The sequence below is a fragment of the Cydia splendana genome, chromosome 1 (assembly GCF_910591565.1).
Source record: "Cydia splendana chromosome 1, ilCydSple1.2, whole genome shotgun sequence".
Lineage (NCBI taxonomy): Eukaryota > Metazoa > Arthropoda > Insecta > Lepidoptera > Tortricidae > Cydia > Cydia splendana.
Window position 1 is genome coordinate 27,783,300 of NC_085960.1, and position 22,404 is coordinate 27,805,703.

At 38.9% G+C, this 22,404-nt stretch overlaps 4 protein-coding genes across 4 annotated transcripts; 2 read left to right on the forward strand and 2 right to left on the reverse strand.

Annotated features, from left to right (window-relative positions):
- Positions 1-4,355: 4,355 nt before the first annotated feature.
- LOC134803188 (histidine-rich glycoprotein-like) lies at positions 4,356-5,332 on the forward strand. The gene has a single exon (XM_063775917.1). The coding sequence runs from the start codon at positions 4,582-4,584 to the stop codon at positions 5,317-5,319; it is 738 nt and encodes a 245-aa protein (XP_063631987.1). The 5' UTR covers positions 4,356-4,581; the 3' UTR covers positions 5,320-5,332.
- Positions 5,333-6,272: 940 nt separating this feature from the next.
- On the forward strand, positions 6,273-7,660 carry LOC134803264 (histidine-rich glycoprotein-like). Its single transcript, XM_063776048.1, has 2 exons — positions 6,273-6,612; positions 6,706-7,660. Exon 2 carries the CDS (start codon positions 6,709-6,711, stop codon positions 7,531-7,533), a length of 825 nt encoding a protein of 274 aa, XP_063632118.1. The 5' UTR covers positions 6,273-6,612; positions 6,706-6,708; the 3' UTR covers positions 7,534-7,660.
- Positions 7,661-7,949: 289 nt separating this feature from the next.
- LOC134792475 (eukaryotic translation initiation factor 3 subunit K) lies at positions 7,950-9,672 on the reverse strand. The gene is made up of 4 exons (XM_063763760.1): positions 9,512-9,672; positions 9,220-9,439; positions 8,389-8,608; positions 7,950-8,156 (listed from the first exon to the last, which is right to left on the reverse strand). Exons 1-4 carry the CDS (start codon positions 9,562-9,564, stop codon positions 8,005-8,007), a joined length of 645 nt encoding a protein of 214 aa, XP_063619830.1. The 5' UTR covers positions 9,565-9,672; the 3' UTR covers positions 7,950-8,004.
- Positions 9,673-11,642: 1,970 nt separating this feature from the next.
- Positions 11,643-21,216, reverse strand: LOC134803336 (protein krueppel-like). The gene is made up of 10 exons (XM_063776167.1): positions 20,944-21,216; positions 20,732-20,860; positions 20,311-20,443; positions 19,834-19,995; positions 19,124-19,300; positions 18,587-18,822; positions 17,776-17,884; positions 16,946-17,086; positions 12,948-13,143; positions 11,643-12,641 (listed from the first exon to the last, which is right to left on the reverse strand). The coding sequence occupies exons 8-10, from the start codon at positions 16,955-16,957 to the stop codon at positions 12,502-12,504; spliced, it is 348 nt and encodes a 115-aa protein (XP_063632237.1). The 5' UTR covers positions 16,958-17,086; positions 17,776-17,884; positions 18,587-18,822; positions 19,124-19,300; positions 19,834-19,995; positions 20,311-20,443; positions 20,732-20,860; positions 20,944-21,216; the 3' UTR covers positions 11,643-12,501.
- Positions 21,217-22,404: the final 1,188 nt, after the last annotated feature.

A 22,404-nucleotide genomic window follows, 5' to 3' on the forward strand; every position in this document is an offset into this window, starting at 1 on the left:
TTTCTGTTGCATTAAATGTTTTATTTTTATTAAAATCCACATTTTTCTTCTAAAAAGTAGGTAACTATTTTGTCGAGGGATTGGCATTGTATCAAATATGATACATATGATTTTCCGAAACTGGAAAATCCTGGATTTTTTCGCTTATTTTTTAATAGTCTAGTATGCTCAAAAGGTGACAAAAACAAAAAAATCTTTAGATTTAACATATTTTGAGCCTTGCCAAGATAAGGGTTAAGGACTGTGTTTGACAACTTATAGGACGATCGACAGCAGCATATTTTATCAATGGTATCGATATTATCTACCTTTTGTCCTACAATGTGGTTAATCTATCTAAATGAAACCACACTTGAAGACTAGTTAAATCTCTCAGGTTACATAAACATAGGTACATAGATAGCTAGGAGTACATTCATACTAACAAACTCGGCAAGTTCAATAAAATATTGTCCGAATGATAGTCAATATTATGTCCACTAGACAATAAAACAATATAACAATTAATATGAGCCCATTTTTAACGTTACTTTTAAATCGATAATTTAGGAATAGGAAATCGTACGCAAAGTAGTTACTGAACACTCGCTTATCTCGGCAGTCCAGTGTAATGTTGCACGCGCCCGGTCAAGACAAGACTGAAGATACCTTTGGGTTCGATTGGCGTAAAGGACAAAATGCTACTTTTCAGGAGACGCGAATAACTGCGATGTTTTGTTTAATGTTGATATACGTTTTTTATTTATCGAGCTATATTTTTGATGTGTATTGGAAAAGTATTCAAAATGTTAGTCTCTTTAACCTAAATTAGCGATCATATCTATAAATTCAATACGAAAGAAGTTAATGTCCTTTAAAATTGGTCAAAAACACTATGAATGTCCTTTACGACCATGACATTTTTGATAATTTAGTGAGTCTTGTTTAGTAGGGGTCGTAAGTGACATACTCAGACTTTTTTATTCTAAGTTCGGGGTGTATTCGTTACCAACTACGGTACACATCGCCTACCGTAGGCTCAAAGGGTTTAACGGACAAAACGCGATTTTTAGGAGTCAAAAAACGGTTTTGTTTTGAGAAAAAAAATCATACCTTTTTGTTTGTTTGAATAAGCGGATGTCTGTATATGGCTTATTCTTAACTATTTGAGCTCTTTTGAACTGATTGCTTGAACTTATGATACAATGCTTATTTACGAAAATAGCATGTCCGTTACGCCAAAAAACACGACTGTTTTTAAGAAGGGCGTCCCTTACGTAAAAGGGCGTAATGTATTTACAAAAAATTTTAGCCACAAAACAATTTTTATTTGTTTCAACAGAATCACTGCTGTCCTACCATCTATATCTATTTATTTATGTATATCAAAACAATTTATAATAATTACTTTTACTATACTATGTATTTTATAACTGGTCATTTACGCCCCCTGAGCTAAGATATTTTTCCAAAATCATAGTAAAAAAATGGCAACATTTAAAGAGATATTGAAATTTTAACTATACAGAACGAAAGCGCTTGGAATTCTGAATAAAACTGTATATATAACTCATTTTCGCCAAAATGTCCTTTACGCCAATTGAACCCAAAAGTATCGATTTCTAAAGCTTATTATATCACACAAGACTACATGAATGATAAAACAACGTGGAATTAACTGTGATTAGAAATGATTGATTATTTATTTGACTGTGGAATACTCTAGTATTGTATACCTACATATAATTATCTATACTTACCACCATTGTAAATTTCATTAAATACTCATCAAAATACGAATTAGCCTATAATCAATTTCAATTTTATTTATTTCGTCAATATATAAACCTTATTCAATATAAATTTGCGGAAAAAAATTCGGAAATAACAAACCAGAATACTTATGGCGACAGAATAAGGAAGTAGACGTGTTGCGCGGGAATCGTGCGGCGGGGCGCGCGGTGTACCCCTCTGCCTATTCTATCGCTGCGTCTGCTTCACCCCCTTGAAAACGTAAAACTCGAGTATAAGAGCGCCTTAAGGTTAATATTACTGTTATTAACCCTAATTATCTATTCCACCTAGAGTAGGGTATACAGATGCTTTTAACCAACAATGCTGCACCAAAATTGCTGGAAAATTAACGATCACTGCTTAGTCCGTGATGCTCACGACAAAAAAAGTGTGATTTACGGGATAAATGATGATGATGGAATTTCCTTTTGCAGAGTTGCTCCTTTTGACTCACAGATTGATTTAGGAAGGGGAACCAACCGAATTTTTGATGCAAAATTTTGACTTAAGGGTGGGTGCCCCCCAAAAGTAAAAAATAAAGTTTTGCTATGTGCTCAAGTTTGGTATAATTTTCTGGTAAATCAATGCTTAATTCATTTCTGATATGTAATTTATACGGTTTCATATAAATAATTAAAAAAAATGAAAAATAAATAATTGCCATTTTAGTTTTTTCCGAATAAATGACTAAATTTTTCTTATTTTTATATATACCTTCACAAAAAATAAATTTATGATAGATATGCAGACTTTTCTTGATCCGACTCTAAGCCTTACGGTTTATTTTATTGCATTACTCTTATAAGGATTTTTAGAAAAGTTAATGCTTTTAAGCATAATAATAACGTGTATGTCTTCGTCATCGGCGTCGCTAGAGCTATATGCTATATGCTCCAGGTAGGGTTGCCAGATGGTCGGGATTTGGCGGGATTCTCCCGATTTTTAGCATGTGTTCCCGATTCCCGACAAAGTGAAAACTGTCCCGAAAAACAGCTTCACGTTATAAAACAATAATTTCATGTTCCGAACTGTCGTCGAGCGAACGAGCTGATGTAGTGCCAATAATGTAAAACATCGTTGTTTTTAATACAATTACTTTAATTTGAAAGTATTTTTTTTTCCCGACTTAAGCCCCAAAATCCCGAAAAATTGATATTGTTTCTCGATAATAGCGCCTTTCGATCTGGCAACCCTAGCTCCAGGGGTGGAAGTGAAAGATGCATAAGACGCGAGTTGGCACAGTGGCCGGTAACTGGGTTGCCAGACATACTATAACTATAATATATAGTATTATACTTTATTTGGCCTCCGTATACTTTATGAAATACGAAACACATAAAGTATGCTAAAATACTTTATTTTAAACTAACACTAGCACAAGCAAAAATGTGTAAGAAATAAAGAAATACTTTATTTTTACTGAGTATACTTTATTTTTTGATCCTTTAAACTTTAAACCACCAAATACTATATATCTCAAAAAAAAATCTGGCAACCCTACCGGTAACAGCCACTGGGTAGAAACACAATTCCATCAAGCATCCTGGGTTCGTTAAAGTACGAAAACGCATTACGAAGCGTTTAACAAAGAGCATGAGGTCACCCATGTTCAATTTTACTTGTAACATGCTACGAATCCAGCAGCACAATAGAGTGTATTCTACGCTATTTTATACTATGATAACCCAAGAACACCCCCTAAGGCTTAATAATTATAGATACATATTTATAAAATACTCGAGTAGTGGTCCTAAGTGGGTGCAACTGAATACCTACACATCCTAACGACGATGCGCACGACACGATGTCAAAAAGAGGTTAGCCGCTATGTATGTGTGTGTGTGTGTGTGTGTCTGTGTGTGTGTGTGTGTGTGTGTGTGTGTGTGTGTGTGTGTGTGTCTGTCTGTCTGACTGTCTGTCTGTCTGTCTGTCGGTCTGTGGCACTATAGCTCTTAAACGAGTGAATCAATTTGGATACGGTTTATTTTATTTAAAAGCATTTTGTCTAGCGGTAGTTCTTAGAGATGATTGATCAAAATCGGTTCATCCATTTCATTCATTCACTTCACTTTTCCATTCAAAATAAATACCATCATTTAGGTAATTAATATTAACTCATTGTTGAGAAAAGCTAGTATAGGTTCAAATTAATTTTAAGTACATATGTAAGTACATACAGCAGCAGCAGAATTTCAAAATAATCTTGACGCGACTTTATTGTTAAGAGAATAAGAGCGTGTCAATGTAATTTTGAACACCTCGCCCGCTCAGCAACTTCTGCTGCTGACTGTACCAACATCCTGTTAGTTTACTTCACCGCGATTTTTAGGGCATATAACTATAGGTAAGTTCTAATTAAGTACAGACTTGACAAACAAAGTGTAAAGTTATGTACCTACTTTACTAAGCACCTATACCTACACAAGAATGCTGATTAAGACTTAACGGAATGAATTAACGAACTAGGCTACACATACACATATACCTACCTAATTAATTCAGTTGGGATCACACAGTTGTTTTATTTTGAATAGTAGTAGGCGAAGCCGCTATATCCATGACCCACGTGGCGCGAGCGTTTTTGCCCCGTCCCGACGACAAAACAATTTTAGGCCCATGTCGCAACCGCAATCACCAGAAACCGTTAATTAGGCGTAACGCGTACGGCGCGGCCGCGACGTCCTTGCCGGTGGTTTCACCGTGCAACCCGCGACTAAATCTCATGATATAAATGCCTCTCGGACACTCGGGCAATCAGTACACACCCAGGTTTCAATCATTAAACAAGAGTTCATCAAAGCGACCAAAATGAGGACGCTGGTCGCCCTGGCCGCACTGGGGTGCGTGATGGTTGTTTGTTCTGGCCGCGAGATCGGGCAGAAGGAAACAGACCTAGTCGCCGCCGCGAGCCACCACAAGGACCACCACCACGAGGAGGGTGGCGGCAAGGAGCACCACGAGCACCACCACCACGAGCACGGCGAGAAGGGCCACAAGGGACACAAGGGCCACCACCACCACCACAAGGGCGAGCACGGCCATCACGGCAAGCACCACCACGAGGGCCACCACGAGGAGCACGGCGGCGGCCACAAGAAGCACTGGGACGGGCACGACCACCACGGCAAACACCACGAGCACGGCCACCACCACAAGGGCGGAAAGCACGGCCACAAGAAACACCACGACAAGGGAGAGGAGACTGAGGGCTACCACAAGAAGTACCATAAGGACGAGTACCACAAGGACCACCACTTCTACGACGACCATCACAAGGAGGGCAAGCACCACAAGCACGGCCACCACCACGGACACCACGAGAAGAAGGGCGGCGGTCACAAGAAGGGCGGCCATCACCACTCCGGCCACCACGAGCACCACCACGGCAAGAAGGGTCATCACGACAAGCACCACTACGACGAGGACCACAAGGGACATAAGGGCCACCACGGCCACGAGGAGCACCACCATCACCACCATGATCACGGCAAAAAGGGCGGCCACGAGGACCACAAGCACTGGGGCCACCATCATGGCAAACACTGAGACTGTTAAAATATTTGTTATGTTATATTGTTATTTTATACAATACCTCCTTGTAAATAAATGTAAAATATACTTGTATTTAAAATTAGTAGTATTAGTTTTAATTATTAAAGATACCGGCTGGTATTCAAATCATTTCCGTTAACAATATTTAAGTCCTACCCTACTTACAAGGTACACAATTAAATCAAGTTTGGTGCTCTTAAGCCCCATTTAGACGGTTCAAGAACTTACATGCATTATTAGATAAATTGCTAACTACAGAGTGCAATGTTATGGTCGATCGACCAAATACCGAAATGTAGGTACAGTCACCTGCAATAATATGTTACTCTTTAAAGGCCGTAAAAATATGTGACACGCTCTTATGGCTCTACAAATAAGATCGTGTCAGATATTTCTGCGGCCTTCTTTGTGTAACATATTATTGCAGGTGACTGTACCTACAGATGTAGTGCATAATTGTTTTCCATCGTATTTTCTGGGCAGCGTTCGTATTTGTCAGTAAATGTCTAGTTCAGTAAATGTCAGTACTTTTTGTACCGAGACTGACTGAAATAGTAAAACACGTTCGTAAATTTCCGTGAAAATAAGATGGAAAATAATTATGCACTGTAGAGTTACTAGCATGCAATTTTCGTTACAGAATACATTCTAATTGCATGCTAGTAACTCTCTCGCTGTACGACAGTCAGCGTCAAATATATTGTAGCAGCCAAAGTGGCCAAATAGTTCGTCACGCCGTACTAAATATATGGTGTAACGAATTATTTGACCACTTTTGCAGCTATGGGCAATACCTATATTTTTGATGCTGACTGTACGACGATAGACCCTGGTCTATTTGTACCTGTAAAATGTGCTACTTTTTAATAAGTGTCTAATAATCATATCAATATATTATTACCTCAACTCTACCACAACCGCAACTATGCAGTCGTGAGCAAAAAGTACATAGGTATCGTACGGAACTCAAACATATCATACTATTTATATTTACCGTCAATGTTTAACTCCAGCTGAACCTTAAATTAAAATAAGAGTAGTTAGTGACGCATAGTGTGGCCCGGTATATTTCTGTAACAACGAAACCAATTCAGTCCGCGCGGAGCCCGAGCGATGTCGTCACCGCGCGGAGTCACTCGTCCAGAAACCAACAGCAATATGATTGCTAAAGATCAGCCTGTAATCGACAACAGATGAAAGTGCTCTTATCTATAAATTCAAAGTACGGAAACTCTTGTGACACTCTGCGTCAGTAGTTGTCCTCCTAAACACCCACGTGCAACAGTGGTAAGAAAACAATTTATTTTTAAATACTTATCTGAATTATTACATCATTGCTGTGTTAACGACGCACTACTTTAACATTGCATTATCTTGCAGAGGATGAAAATCACAGTGATAGCAGGGCTTTTAGCCTTGGCCATCGTTTCATCCCGGGCGAGGAACGTAAGCGATTTAAAAGGCGATAAAAATGTGAGCGCCGAGGTGGGTGGCATACTGGGTGACGATTTAGCGGGCGCCGGGACCGAAGCGCGCGACCAGGCGGTCGCGGGCACCGAGCACAAAGAAAAGCCCAAAGACAGCCACCACGAGGCGGGAGGCGGCCACGAACACAAGGAGCATCACCACAAGGAGGACGGGGAGAAGGGCGACAAGGGATACAAATCCCACCACCATCACGACAAGGCCGAGCACGGACACCACGATAAGCATCACCACGAGGGCCACCACGACGAGCACGGCGGACACAAGAAGAAGCACCACGACGAGCACGACCACCACGGCGAGCACCACGAGGCGGCGCACGGGCACAAGGGCGGCAAGTTCGGACACAAGAAGGGCCACAAGAAGGGCTCCAAGACCACCGGCTTCCACCACAAGTCGCACAAGGACGAATACCACAAGGAGCACAAGTTCTACGACGACTTCCACAAGGGCGGCCACCACCACAAGCACGGAGACTTCCACGGCCACCACGACAAGAAGGAGGGCCACCACAAGAAGGGCGGCCACCACGAGAAGGGCCACCACGAGAAGCATCACGGCAAGAAAGGCCACCACGACAAGGGCCACTACGACGAGGACCACAAGGGGCACAAGGGCCACCACGGCCACGAGGAGCACCACGCACACCACCACGATCACGGCAAGAAGGGCGGCCACGCCGGCGGCAAGGAGCACGGATACAGCCACCACAAAAAGGGCTAATTACCAAATATACTTACACATTTTTTTTATTTGTTTTGAAGTCATTTTGCATAATACTAAGTCAGTACGTATATAATTTAGGTTAGACGTAGATCCAAATTTAATTTATGTACCCATTCGAAAATGCTAATCATAGACTTACTAAATTATAATTCATTAACAACAATTTGTCTGTAGACATTAGAAGCGTATTGGGATGATTAGCTCTGTCGAGATAATGATCAGTTTAATATGTTTAGCTTTACAAATAATGGGATAAAACAGTGAGGTAGTTATTATTAAATGTTGTTTTTCATAATTATCATCTTTATTTTGGGTTTCTTTACTAGCTAAAGGTAATATACATTATAAAATCTACTAGGAAAATACTCAGGGAGCATCTACAACAAAAGTGAAATAGCAAAAAACAAACAAAATACTCAATACTCGACCTGTAAGATCCATTTTATTTTTATGAAATATTTCATCACATTACAAAAGGGCCATGAGCGGTGCAAGGTGGTCAAACTCAATTTTTTCAGTGATATTCTTAGTCTTGATATTTTCATCTTGATTGGCAATGAAAATTAGGTTGCCATCATCCCGCCATCCATATTTCTTAACCCAGTGTTTTAGAGTAACATCTGAAATAGGAGGAAAGACATAACATGTTTAACTAAGTAGTAAATAACTGAGTTTTAAGTAATTGACATACACTAACTAATCTAGATTTACTCCGTTTAGATTTTGTGCAACAGTAAATAACTAGGTATGTTACCTAATGTTACTGTGTTAGTGTTGTTCCACACAAGTTAACTGTACTGTGGATGCATTTTAAGGTTGTTAAATGCAGTAACATCGTTTACGAAGCCTCACCGTCAATGCCACCAAGCAAATTGGCCAAGTTATTCTTCTCAATAGTCTGGAAAGTGATGCCCACTACATGGCAGACAAACTTGCGGATGGAATCGTGGAACCCGCTGATGCGGTTGCACAGCTCCGGCATCTGGTGCACACGGTTCCAGAATTGGGCGAAGTCACACTGCTCCAGGATGTCAGCTAAGTATTTGATTTGTGATATTGTCTCATTTTCGGGCTAGAAACATTAATAAAAACAGATTAATCAACAGAATTATGCTATCTAAGATTTAAGGAGTGTACAATTTTACACCTAGGTATAAATCTGACCTCATTTGTTAGAAACAAGGACCAAATACAAATGTCTACATCCAAAACACTCATGGTATGACACTGTTACTTAGGGGTGGTTGCACCAAACCATCTGTCACTATTAAGCCGTCGTATGCCAGAGTGCGGATCCGCGTACGAGAAAAATATTAGAAAAAATAATCACAGCACATGAGAGGTTAAAGTGTTCACTAAATTTTATTGTATGGGAAGATTCATAGTTAACTGCTGAGTGATGTTGATCAGTCCGCTAATTGTGGCTGGTGCAACTGGCCCTTATTGTTTAACAACAAAACAGTGCTTTTGCAGTGCTTTGGCAGTGTCAAAATAACTTTTGACACTGCCAAAGCTATTGAATACTACTAATTTAGAATAAAATTTCGATAATAATTCTGGAAAGTGAACCTACTTTGATTGTTAGAGATTAGAGAATTAAGCTTTTTGTTAATTTATATACCTACTTACTTACAATAAATTTGTATATTAAAAACGTACAAATATATAAAATTGTTAACTTACCACTGATTCGATTAGTAAACACTTGCATAAAGTAAAATCAGTATGCGGGAAGTTCGTCAACGCCTTCAGAAGTATCTGACAGGTTATATCGCCATTGAACTTCTCCGGGTTGAACTGGTACAACTTCAGCACCGCCAAGTTCGCTTCCAAATCGTACGTGTTTTCCCGAGACTGCATATCTACATAGCGCTCCAGGGTCTGCAGATTCGCTGGGTTATATCTAAAAATTACAAATTAGTTAAGACTCTATTCAAGGTACTAAAAGATGACACTAGCAAAACAGTGTACTTACCGTTCTATACTTTTCAGTATACCGGCGACAGTTTGTTTCATTGTTTCTGCCATTTTAGAAGCTCTATCGGCTTTAGCTATTTAAAAAGCTTGTAAAATAGTAGGATTACGCGTGGCTTCGCCTTGCATTCATATCAAAGAAACGTCAGCTGTCAAATATGACATCAGTGACATATGCACAGACAATAAATACCATAAGCAATCAATGAGACGCGGATATCAGACAAGTACTACTGCCAAGTTTTGAAATTGTATGCCAAGTAAAGGCATCATAGCACGTAAATATAGAGCAAATTTATTCAGATTTATTACAACACTATTAAATAAATATAAAACATTAAAATAGCTTAAAAATAATAAACAAATTATCTCTAAACTAAATAAACTTAAAATAAAAAGCCTATAAATAAAAAACGTCCCCCAAGTCACTGCCGATGGACAGTGTGCCCAGAAGGCTGGCCGCATTGCCACGTTGTATGGCAATACTAACGCGTTGAGCAAAATACTGGCCAGCCCTCTGGTCCCCTGCGGCATCTATAAGGCGCTCCGCTAAGGCCCTATATATAGGGCGCGCGTTTGGCCCCCACGGCCCCAACGTTTCGACCCCAAACGCCTCAAAAATATAACTACTGCCAAGGGTGGCATATTTGCGGCGTTTGAGATCTTCTGCCATGGACGCGGCATGACCAGCATCTCTGCTGGTGCCCGGAAGGTGGGACGGCGCGAGGGTGTCAACACATGTGGCATCCCAGACTAGAGGCCGTCCCATCTTCCAAGGCACCAACGTCATACCGTCGGGCCTCTTGCCATCGTCCCTAGCCAAACCGACGGGCTCGAGTATGGCCGGGACTTTGACGCTGACAAAGGCCCTTCGGATGACGTCGTTGATGCTGGCGTGTCTGGGTATGCGTCCGGCGCTTCTGCCGCAGGAAAGCCCATGATGTCCAAATTTGTCCACCATGGCACCACAACGGCAGTGATGGGGGACGTTTGTTACAGTCCCTATGCGCAAACAAGTCGCCAGTCTGAAGGTGGTGTTGTCCAATAGGGTCCCTATGGATGGAGAGGGTAGGGCTTGTAGCCACAGACCCGACTCCCACTCCGCAGTGGCAAGAAGACGAGCTCGATCTGCCGTACTAGTTGACGTATCAACGACATTATTCCGTACTAGACGGCAGAGCGGCTCGTTCCATTGCCTCTGTGAGCACGGATTGGCAGGCGGGTCCGTGTTGCTGCAGGTTAGTGACCAAACATTCTTGGCCTCGGTGCAATGTGCTGCCTCTATGGCCCCGAGAGAGCGAGATAAAATGCCTCCAATCAGGTTTTGAGCACTATGCACCGAGGACAAGAAGGCAGGCAGCGACACACTGGAAATTTTGCGGATACCCAGGCCACCGTGCCGAATAGGCAGAGAGGCCTGAGGGCCTACCGCGAACCACGTTCGACGTGTTGCTCCTCTGTCGCGCGTGTAAATTCGTACGTAAGTGTGACAGGGAGGCAGCACGTCCAACGTGGTTCGCGGTAGGCCCTCTGGGTCCAGGACCTTTCTTCAAAACGTATGTTGAGAACAGATGACAGAGTATCCTGAATTAAGGAGTCAAGTTTTAAAAGTAGGGTGGGATGCTTCCAAAGGTGACTACAGCGGAGAACGTAAGTAAATTTGGGTACGAAAAGGCAATATCGAATGATGGAAAAGGCGGTATGCATATTAATTTTTAGTATGCGTGCCGAAACAGAATTGAAATTTTGGATTTTGGCATTGACATATTCGTCGAAAGATTGATCTAAAATAGGGCAGCCGAGAAGGTGAAGCTGATTGTCACTAATAATTTTGATTCCGGGGGCTATCATAGCAAAGCTGTCCTCTATAATTTTGCAATCGGAGGAAGGGTTCAAAGTAAAGAGTTCGCATTTCGAAAAGTTCAGAGTTAGGCCGATAGATTTTAACTTTGATGTTAGTTTTTTTAAATCGTCTAAAACAGTATCGGCTTCACCTCCAAGGGTTCCGTCGTCCAGATACCAGATATTTAATTTAGAATTTAGATGTATACAATCTACACCAAGGTCTCGAAGGGGAAGTAAGAACAAATACCGAGTTTAATAATAAACAGACGTATATTTGCCTGGCTCACACAAATCACTGAACTGACGTGACGTCACACTTCGCTGAACTTCTTTTTCCAGTTACTGGTACTAGATGGCGCCACTTGATCTCTAAACTGCTGCCACTCGTATCCGCTTCCGTGTTTAGCTTCGGCTACTGCTCGCTAGATGGCGCTAGTAATCCCAGGTAGCTGAAAACTCTACCCGTCTAACCACGGGACGAAGTGAGTCCGCACTGAACTGAACTTCCAAAAAGCCGCTAGCTTATCCGGTTCGTAGGACCATGGAATCAAAAGTGAACTGAATACAAATCAAAGGTGGGCTCAGTTTTCTTTAACACATTTGCATAAACACAACATAAACTTTAGAGCAAATAACGTTAGGAGGAAATAGATGTCAGAGGGCCAAAGAGTAGTATAATATATATTATACTAGAAATGAGAGGGCCTTTCTATCCTAGCAAGGCCTGTTCACTTCCTAAGAAAGTTATGTCTCCAAATAATTGCGCTTGTATGCGCCTGAAGCTTCTCTCATCATCCAGCTTTTGTAGGTATCCATTCTGTTCTAGGACTGATCGGTATAGACTATCAAACTTTGCCTAAAAAAAGTTAATAGTGAAACAGTAACAACAAAAGGTAAACAGTAACACATTGTGTGTGCACATAACCAGTTATTTATTCCAATCAATATAAAAAAATATATTTATCAATCATCATATAATCAATATTTGATAGTAACCTTTAAAAAGTTTTTCTTACAACATGTTTTTATCTGAACAAATACGGCGTCATCACCCGGATCTATGTTTATTTAACCTTCTGACCGGCAAAGATGTCCGTCAACTGACGCGCACGGCTACAGCTACAGCCCAATATCCACCGACAAGGTTTACGATGACACGCGTCGCACTGTAGGCCCACTCTTTAAAGGGTTAATCACCATCATTCCATGGGTTACCATATGAATCTTCACATTGTAGCGGCCTGTGAAGCGCTTGCCGCATATTTTGCATGCGTACGGTTTCTCTCCTAAAAAAAAATTACAGTGAGAATTTTTTGAATCCTCCTCGGGTTTTCCCTGTTGCATTCTAAAGGAGCTACTTCAACATCATCTGACATTTCATCCAACCTAGAAAATAAAGTAGACTTATTGAAATTAATTCACTTTCTCCACGATTTTTTTACCGAATGACAGGCACATTTTAAATATTGTAAACGATGTTCTTATATTTCGTGAAACGGAAAACGATCGTCATCGCTCCGACATCGGATCCCTCCGCAAGGATGGATGTGATAAGCCCCAATCCACGGCTGGGACTCGATGGGTTAGTTAACCTGTGTGCGTCCGGCGGTGTTTGGTCAGCGTTGTCGGGTAGTAGAACTTGCGGCCGCAGTAATCGCACTCGTGGCTGGGATTCTTGTCGTGGCGGTCCATGTGGAGTTTCAGGGACATCGCGTGCTTGTAGCTCGCTGGGCACTTCTCGCACTTGAAGGGCTTCGCGTCGCAGTGGGTTAACATGTGGCGTTGGAGCTGGAAAAAGATTATTTGTTGTTTTAAAACGAAAGGGGACGACATCACGCGACCGCTTTTTCATACAAACGTAGTTCCCATTTTCTTCTTTGGATATTATAACACAGGGGTCATCAAATGGCGGACCGCGGTCCGGATCCGGACCGCCGACCTATTATATTTTTATGCTTTTTTTAATAAACTCAAGTAGAAACGAACCGCGACGGTCATTTTATTTTAAGAACCCCTGAAGAGAACTAATTAGTAACCCCTGTTATTACATTATAGAAAATATTTATACGCAATTAAATGTTTATAAACCGTAGCTTTGCCCCTTAGTTTTATTGTTTCGCAATTTATTTAATTGAAAAAGACGGTAACAAGACAAATAAATAACTTAATGAACTAAATACATCTATGAATAATACTAAATTAAAACTAACAACCCTAAATATATCTAAAATAAAACAAGGAATATAAAAACTACTGAAAGAGGCCTCCCCGCGCTACCCCCGGCGCAAAGGTGCCCATCACACTCGCTGCGTAACCGCGTTGAATTGCGATGGACAGCCTTCGCAATTATTATAAGAGTTAGGAGCTTTAAAAATTATATAGAACTAGGCGGGCCCGCGGCTCCGCTCGCGTAAATGAAATAAAGAGTTTGTCTTATGTTTTGTTAATTACCGACATTATTATGTACCTATTCAACCCTGCCAGTGTTCATAACTCTGTGATAGGGACTTCTTATTTGTAACCGTTATTTGGATAAATTAATTCGCGAATTTCTCAATAAATGATGTCATTTGATAAGATAAAATGATGGCAAGATTGTATTTTTTAAAATTATTATTTATTTTTATAAGCCCAGTCCAGTCAGCAAAAATGTTCATTAGATTAATTTCCGCCTTAAGACGAATTCGGACGACCACCGCCCATATATCGCCTTTTCATACAAACGTAGGTAGTCCCCATTTTCCTTTCTGGACATAACAATACTTACTACGGTGACGCAACGATCCAAAAAGAGTCCTGGGCTCCGATACCAGATCACGCCATGTTTCTCGGTCTTGCGATAGCTCTCGCCAGTCGCTATGGCCGAGGCTGAGCAGGTCTTGAGCAACGACGTCGTTTCTGCGGTACCTAGGACGTCCAATCGGGTGTCTCCCATTTCGTTGTCCCAAGTACGCTCTCTTCACGGCAAGATCCTGTCCCATTCTCTCTGTGTCCGAGCCACTGAAGCTAAGCCGCTTTGGTCTCTCCAATACCCAAATATATCGGAACACATCCTTATTTCTATGGCAACAAAGTTATATTACGATATATTTGGCTACTTTAGCCTGATCTATTTCATACTGACTGTACATTGGCTTCATGAATGTGTAGTTGCCATTAGATATATATCGTAGCCACCAAGGTCGCTCAAAAATATCTGAACATGCACTTTAAAGTTACATTATAATTTACATTGTTCAGATTTCAGATATTTGTGAATACCTCATCCACTCCGATATATCTGATGGTGACTTTCAGCAAGAAGAAAAATCTTACCTGGTCGAGTCGTATCGTAATACGCGAGAAAACAGTTTCCAAATTGATTAAGTATACCTATCTCTAAAGTCATCCCTTGAACTGATGGACTTCATATTAACGTATCCATTTTGTATTTCTGGCCTATCTCGGCAGCCCGTTCCCCGGACGAATGGCAATGTTTGCCGAAGTCGAATTTCTTTTTGACTTGATTGACTGTGAATTCAAATTGACTCCGAATAATATAACTCAAAATAAATTTAAAGCAACAAAATACAAATTATTAATAATATGATAATATCAATTTGATTGATGTCATATTTGGCATAAGTCACTCGTATGGGCGTACACTAAGGTTGAGGTTGACATCACTTTTTATATTGCTTCGTATAAAAACACGTAGGAATAACTGTATACCAACATGACAAACATAATTTAGATTACTTTACACCGAAACGAAACGAACCGAGAGTTGCCGAGAAATAGCCGATGTTCATACAATAAAGATTGTTATGAAAATTTCTTTTCCTTTTTGTAAATTAAATACGCGTCGAAAGCGGTAGTTTTTACGTTCTAGTTCTATTCTCATATTTAGATAATTGATTTGAACAGTTTTTTCTTATCATACGTGCGTCGTATTCGAGAAACGTGTCAAAAACTTTTTTAGAAATTTGTAAGGCGCCATCTCGCTTCTTCCCTCGTTTTTTATCCCGTTCTGGTTTTTCAATTTTATATATATGATTTATTTTTTGCTCCTAAATTTTATATATTTTTAAAATGTTAATTAGGAGACAAACCAGTAGAGAATCGCCTGATGGTAAGCGATTACCGTCGTCCAAGGACACCCGCAACGGCGGCAACACCAGAGGGGTTGTAAGTAATGTAAGTGCGTTACCTTTAAGATGGGAGTACTCGTACCCACGCTTTTTTCTAATAATCAAATAAAGTCAAAATTAAGGGGCATGGTATTATAATAAATTGTTTATATTTTCATGTCCAGGAAGGAGAATGGGGAGTATGTTTGTATGGAGTAGCGGTCGTCCACTATCCTCTTAAGGACATGTCTAAACATTGACAGGCGGGTTTCAAGAGTGTAAAAGCCCCGCGGAACTCATTAACTCTCCACAAAACTAGGAAACAAATTTAATTTAATACCTACCTTGACTGAGTACTTGACTAGTACGACTCTATAGTTCGTTTTTTTTAGCATTAGAAATAAGGTAAACAATCTTGATGTGTCTTTTAATTGAAAAACACGTTTTTAAAATAAGATACGGCAAATATGTAACAATTACGAATCTAATACGACCATTTATATTCTTCTGCTTTCATAAGTAATAGTTTTTGATTTTTAAAAAGCGTGTTTCAATTTAAAGACATGTCAAGATCGCTTACCTTTTTGCAAGTTCTTTCGAATGCTAAAAAAACGAACTATAGACAGCGTAGACGATAGATAGCGTTACCTAGTGTTCCGGAGATAAGGGGGAGGGCTAGCTTTCACCTGAGCTAAGCTTCAATTTAATACTTCACAACTGAAAACTAAGTACAAGTATATCAAATATGGACACACCTAATGGAAATGTATGACTGCAGTGGCAACTGGTGCCTTTGAATCCCGTTGATGACTTATGGAACTAGATATCAGACGGGATGAGCTGAAAGCCCGACCACCAGCGGTTATTAGGTATAAATAAATAAATAAATATTATAGGACATTCTTACACAGATTGACTAAGTCCCACAGTAAGCTCAAGAAGGCTTGTGTTGTGGGTACTCAGACAACAATATATATAATATATAAATATGTACTTAAATACATAGAAAACAACCATGACTCAGGAACAAATATCTGTGTCATCACACAAATAAATGCCCTTACTGGGATTCGAACCCAGGACCATCGGCTTCACAGGCAGGGTCACTTACCCACACCCAGGTATAATTACAGCAATGGTGTCTTTACCTGCCCGTTGTGTACACGGGTCTTTGTAAATAAAATCGGCTACGCAAGCCACACGCAGGCACACGAACGTCTTCAGCAGCGGAGTTGAAACAGTCGCCGTGGTCGAAATCGGCCGGGAGAGTATATATGGCTGCAGTGACCAGGCGGCTTAGCACGGTCGCGTTTTTATCCCTTGTCACCATGCCTGTCACGTTCTAACAAGTATGTAAGTGCGAAAGGGACGCGCATAGTGATAGTCGATAAAAATGTAACCGTGCTGAGCCCGCAGAACAGCGTCTGTCGTACTCGTATCCGCTACTTGTGATAAAAATAGTCAATACACAAGATGCTTACCGAAGTATACATACGTAGGCCGCATATGGTACAAAGTTTGCTCTTATCTTTACAGTCATGGGTCTTCAGTTTTGCTTTCTCTGCAAATTGCCTGTTGCAAATTTTACAGGAGAACTTTTTGTGTCGTCTTCTTTTATGATTCTGTTAAACAAAACATACATCAGATCATAGGTAAGTATAATAAAAACAACCAAATAACGAAAAATCACAGTACTAGGTACTGCCCGCGGCTTCACCCGCGTTGAATGCGGTCTGTAGGTATAACTTTCCACTCCTCCCAAAAATACTCGTATATTTCTAAAAATAAAGTCCTGATCTGAGCCGTGAAAAGAAAATTGACAAAGTTTAAAAACTTTCCAATTTTTAAAGCATTTCAGAGCAATAAACTATAACCCTGAACCGGCGAGCGTATGAGTATGAGGAATGTTATGAAAGTGAAGGAAGCTAAGTGAAAGTGAGTATGAGGAATGTTATAAAAGTGAAGGAAGCGAAGTGAAAGTGAGTATGAGGAATGTTATAAAAGTGAAGGAAGCGAAAGAGGTATGTCAAAAGACCGTAGCAAGTGGAAATCCGTGGTCTCTACCTACCCCTCCGGGAAATAGGCGTGACTATATGTATGTATGTTAACCCTTTACCAGGCTAAGGGATATATATTTCCCACATACGGCAGTTCAAACATGTGTTCTATTTTCGATGAGTAAGTCTGATAACCGATTGTCATTTTTGAAGTGTCAGCCAGGTAAAGGGTTAAGAGCAATAATAACGGGTCGCATTGTATGGAATATGTCTATAGAAAATGAGCCGCTATTGAATATATTAATAAGGATTACAGTTAAGACTGCAGCATAGACAGCCGTGTATTCACACTGGTCACACTGGTGTCGCTTCTCAGGCTCATGAGTCCTGAGGTGCGCAAGTAGAAGATGCTTATTTAGGAATCTGAAAAAAGAAACAACATAATTTGCTGAACTTCTCAGAACAGGTAAATGTTTTTTGGCAGTGTGCGCAGCACATTTCCTGCACCTAGAAACATACAAAATATACTATTGTTGTGAAAAAGGACCTTAGCTAGTGCGGTATCCGTTTGTCATTAATAACAATCGCTTCCCGCAGTGCGCAAGATATCTGACCAAACAAATATATTAAAGGTGTATTTGGATAATTCTGAATACCTACTTAATAATGTCGGGTAACTGTGAAAATGGATTCCAATACGATGGAATTAGGGGTGATTTTTGTAACTGCTCAACATTCTGAAAAATTCGGGTCATTTGCACTAGTTACCAAGTGGTTACCAGTGGTAACAACTGGGATTTAATTTCTCACTTTTTACTTTTGGTCACTTATGAAGCAGTTTACTGTAATACTCATCAACAACAATTTTTTTTATTAAAGCATTGTACACCTTTACCACTTACTTACTTTAACCTACTACTGGTTTTAGGTGGAAAAAAATCCCAGTTGTTAAGTTGGTAACAACTTGGTGGTAACTAGTGGGAATAACCCAAAAATTCTGACATTAAAAGAACAATCAAAGTAACAGAAGCGTCAGCGCCGTCAGCAACTACACATTTTTTATACTAATTGTTCCTTATAATGTGACTGTGTTACTTTAACATCACATAAATATATTAATTATACCTTTTCCTCAAAATGAACTTGCAGATAATGTTGCTCCATCTTGCCCAGAAAATTAAACCTCCTAGAACAGAGGTGGCAGTACTTTCCACTATTGCCAGAGTGTATAGCTCTGTGGGCCAGAAGCTTTGGCCAGTTTTCAAATTCTTTTGAACATGTTCTGCAAGTATTGTCTGACTGGTGACTTTCAAGGTGAGAGTTTAGGTCTTTGAGGACAAGAAAATTCTCATCACATAATCCTGAAATAATTTGGTACCTGTGAGAACCTTTTGCACTCAATAGAAATTAAGTGATACTAGTTAAGTATATCTCATACTTATAGGAAGCTAATATTACTGTTACACTATTGAAATGCAAGTTAAACGATTGTGCAAATTTCACCCTAAAAGTAGTCAGCATCTACAAACCCAACCTACACAATAGGTAAGGAGATTAGTTGAATAGGTATCCTTATATTTTGACTGATAAGTAAAATACAGAGCAATATAACAACTGTGACTGACCTCCTTTGGATTACTTAAATATATGACTGGAACTTACCACACAAATATTCAAAATTTATTGTCTTCTGTTTTTGTGGTTGTTTATTTTCCATTGTTTGGACAATTCTTCTCTGTCTTCCTCTGGGCATTTTAACCTTAATTTTATTGCTAGAACTATTGACATTTCCTTCCAAATCTAAGGGATTCCATTCTTTATCATCTAGTGACTCAGTTTCTGCAATAAATATATAATATGTTATATAACAAGTTTTTACTGCTAAAAATAAAAGTTACGTCATTAACAAGTGTGTCTTAGTACCTAAAAAAAAATTTTTGCTACTTTTTTTTTATATTAAGCAGTAGCATAGTTTTATAGTAAGCACTAGTAACGATCCGTAATTGTTGAGCCATTTCAGGTCCTAGCTAAATTGGTTGTTCAATACTCACGCTATGGAATGTCGGTTTGGAATTTGGTAACTGTGAGAACCTTTTGAACTTGTCTTAACACCCAACAGAAATTAAGTGATACTAGTTAAGTATATCTCATAATAACAGGAAGCCATATTACTATCACACTTTTGAAATGCAAGCTAAGCGATTGTGCAAATTTCACCCTAAAAGTAGTCAACATCTACAAACCCAACCTACACAATAAGGAGGTTAGGTGAATAAGTCTTCTTATGTTCTGATAAGTAAACTGCAGAGCAAAGTAACCACTGTGACTGACCTTTAGATTACTTAAAAATATGACTGAAACTTACAACTTACCACACAAATATTCATTTTCTATTGTTTTGACATTTTTTCTTGGTCTTCCTCTGGGCCTTTTAACCTGTTTCAGCTCTGGTTTCTTTAGTTTATCTCTAGGACTATTTACAATTTCTTCCAAATGTAAGGGTTTCCATTCTATATCATCTAGTGACTCAGTTTCTGCAATAAAAACATCATATGTTGTATAACAAGCTTTTACTGTTAATAATAAAAGTACTGTCATTAACAAGTGTGTCTAGTACAGACAAAGAATTTAATTTCTGACCCATTTCGTACCTTGTCACCGTTTATTTATTAGGTCGTATGGTACAAGTACATAAACTATAGGTACTCAACCTCATACTATTGTCACTGTGACAAAGTACAAAATAGGCAGGAAATTAAGTTTTTTGACTGTACCAAAACAATATTTTATTAGTGTTTTGTTTTTATGTTAAGTACTGTACCTATAAAATATGGAAGAAACTAATTTACCTGGAGACTCTTCTTACTCAATATCATAATCTACAAGTTCATACTGACAATCCTTATCAAAGTTACTATCTAGCTCTCTTTTGATGTCTGTTAATTCTATTTCTTTCTCATCATCATCAGGTTTTAAATTATGCTAAAAAATAATTGAACTCATTATAGTAAAAATATAAAATTTGAATAAACATAACCATTACATATACACTTGTATTAATTATTGAAGCAGCATAATTACAGTACCTATACACAATTCACTAATTCGAAAAAAAATTGTATTAATGAAATCGTAATAGATTGCAAAAATCAATTGACCCACCCGGCATCTCCTTAAAATAGTCATACAGCAAAGTTATGTATTAGTTTGGTTGATTCAATATTAAAAAAAAAAAACGAAAAATAAAGATCAAGAAAAATTAATAAATACCATTCTTAAGTGTTCAGCCTGCAAAGTAGATTCTGATGAAATGCACTTTTCTCTGAATGCAAAATGCAATTGCACAGACTCTGTACAAGTCTGGCAAAAACATTGAGGCAATAAATCATATGGCTTGACCTGAAAATGTTTATATATTATATATAGTATAACAACTATAACAGTTAACATAATTTTAGCAATTTATTATCTTCCTGATTTACCTTCAAATTCGTAACCAAATTGTACGACGAAATAAAACGTTCATCTACTTTTAACAAGTTTCTATCAGTACAGAGACATGCTCTACACTTGTCCATATTTATTAAATATATAATTATCCTTAAAACCAATATTTGAATGATCACATTAAATAAACTAAAATTATATCATCACAACAAGGATTACGACGAGGATGTAATAAATGATTAACAATAAGAAAAAACGTGGACTGTGGCAAGAGTTAAAGTGAATCTATAAAAAAATGTTATTTTCAGCAAAATTCTTGATTTGTTATGGTTTAAAGTTTTTTGCAATAAAAAATACAAGAAACTGTCAATGAAAAACTTGAAACTGTCACAATCTCACAATGACATTAGTAGACTACGTTCCAAAATAATTTATGTATCTTTATGGAGTTTATTAGGCGGATCCAGATTAGTAAAATTTTCGCCAATCTGATTAAATTGCCCGATCGAATCAGGACGTGCGGACGCATTACGCCAATTTGGCTCGCCGATAATGACCGATATTACCGATAAAATGAGGTGCGGACGCAAGAATACTAATTTGTGACGCCAGTATTTTCGTTCTGGGGCATTTTTTCAATTTAGAGGGCACTAAAAAAAAAAAAAAAAAACTTGTCACTGTTTAAACGTGTTGAGGTCACGGGCAAAATAATCAGATCCACGGGGAGACTCAGAAGCTCAGAACAGTGCCGCGACGCATGGCACCTTCATGCAAAAACCCGCGAGTAATCGGCCCGACATACTACGAGCGTCTACCCGCTGAATTACGAACGGAAACATCTGACGAAACATTTGAACGTCAACTGAGAGTCCTTTTATTGGATAATCCACTTTATTCTGTAAATGAGTATATGACCCTGACATTTTAAATTGAAAATTGAATCGTATAAATTTGACATGTTCTCAGTTATTGATTTATGTATATTGTAATATGTACCTAGTATTTTATTTAGAACATGACGATCATTAAGAGATACTCGTACCAAGTTATTACCGTATTTTGTTTTGACATGAATGGATAAATTGTTGACATAAGATTAATTATTGCAAGACATTTTTTAATTTGTATGTATTAAATAATATTATGTAAATATGAATGACGATCATAATATAAATTCGTGTAGATTAGTCTAGCATAATTTATAATGTAATTTAATATTATGAGAATAAATATCTAAATCTAAAAAAATCTAAAATCTAATATCACCATAAATCTAAAATTGGAGATTGATGCCAATTTCATGTCTGATCAAATCGGTCGATATGATCATCCCGTCTGGATATCGCTTTATCTTCCATTCATGATTAATTTTGAGCTTAGAGGATATAACCAACGGAGACGCCATGTCTAAAATTTTCGGTACAAAATAGTCTGCCGTTTTTTGCGGGGGAGGGGCACATCAAATGTATAGGTACGTCATGTCAGATAAACGTCAG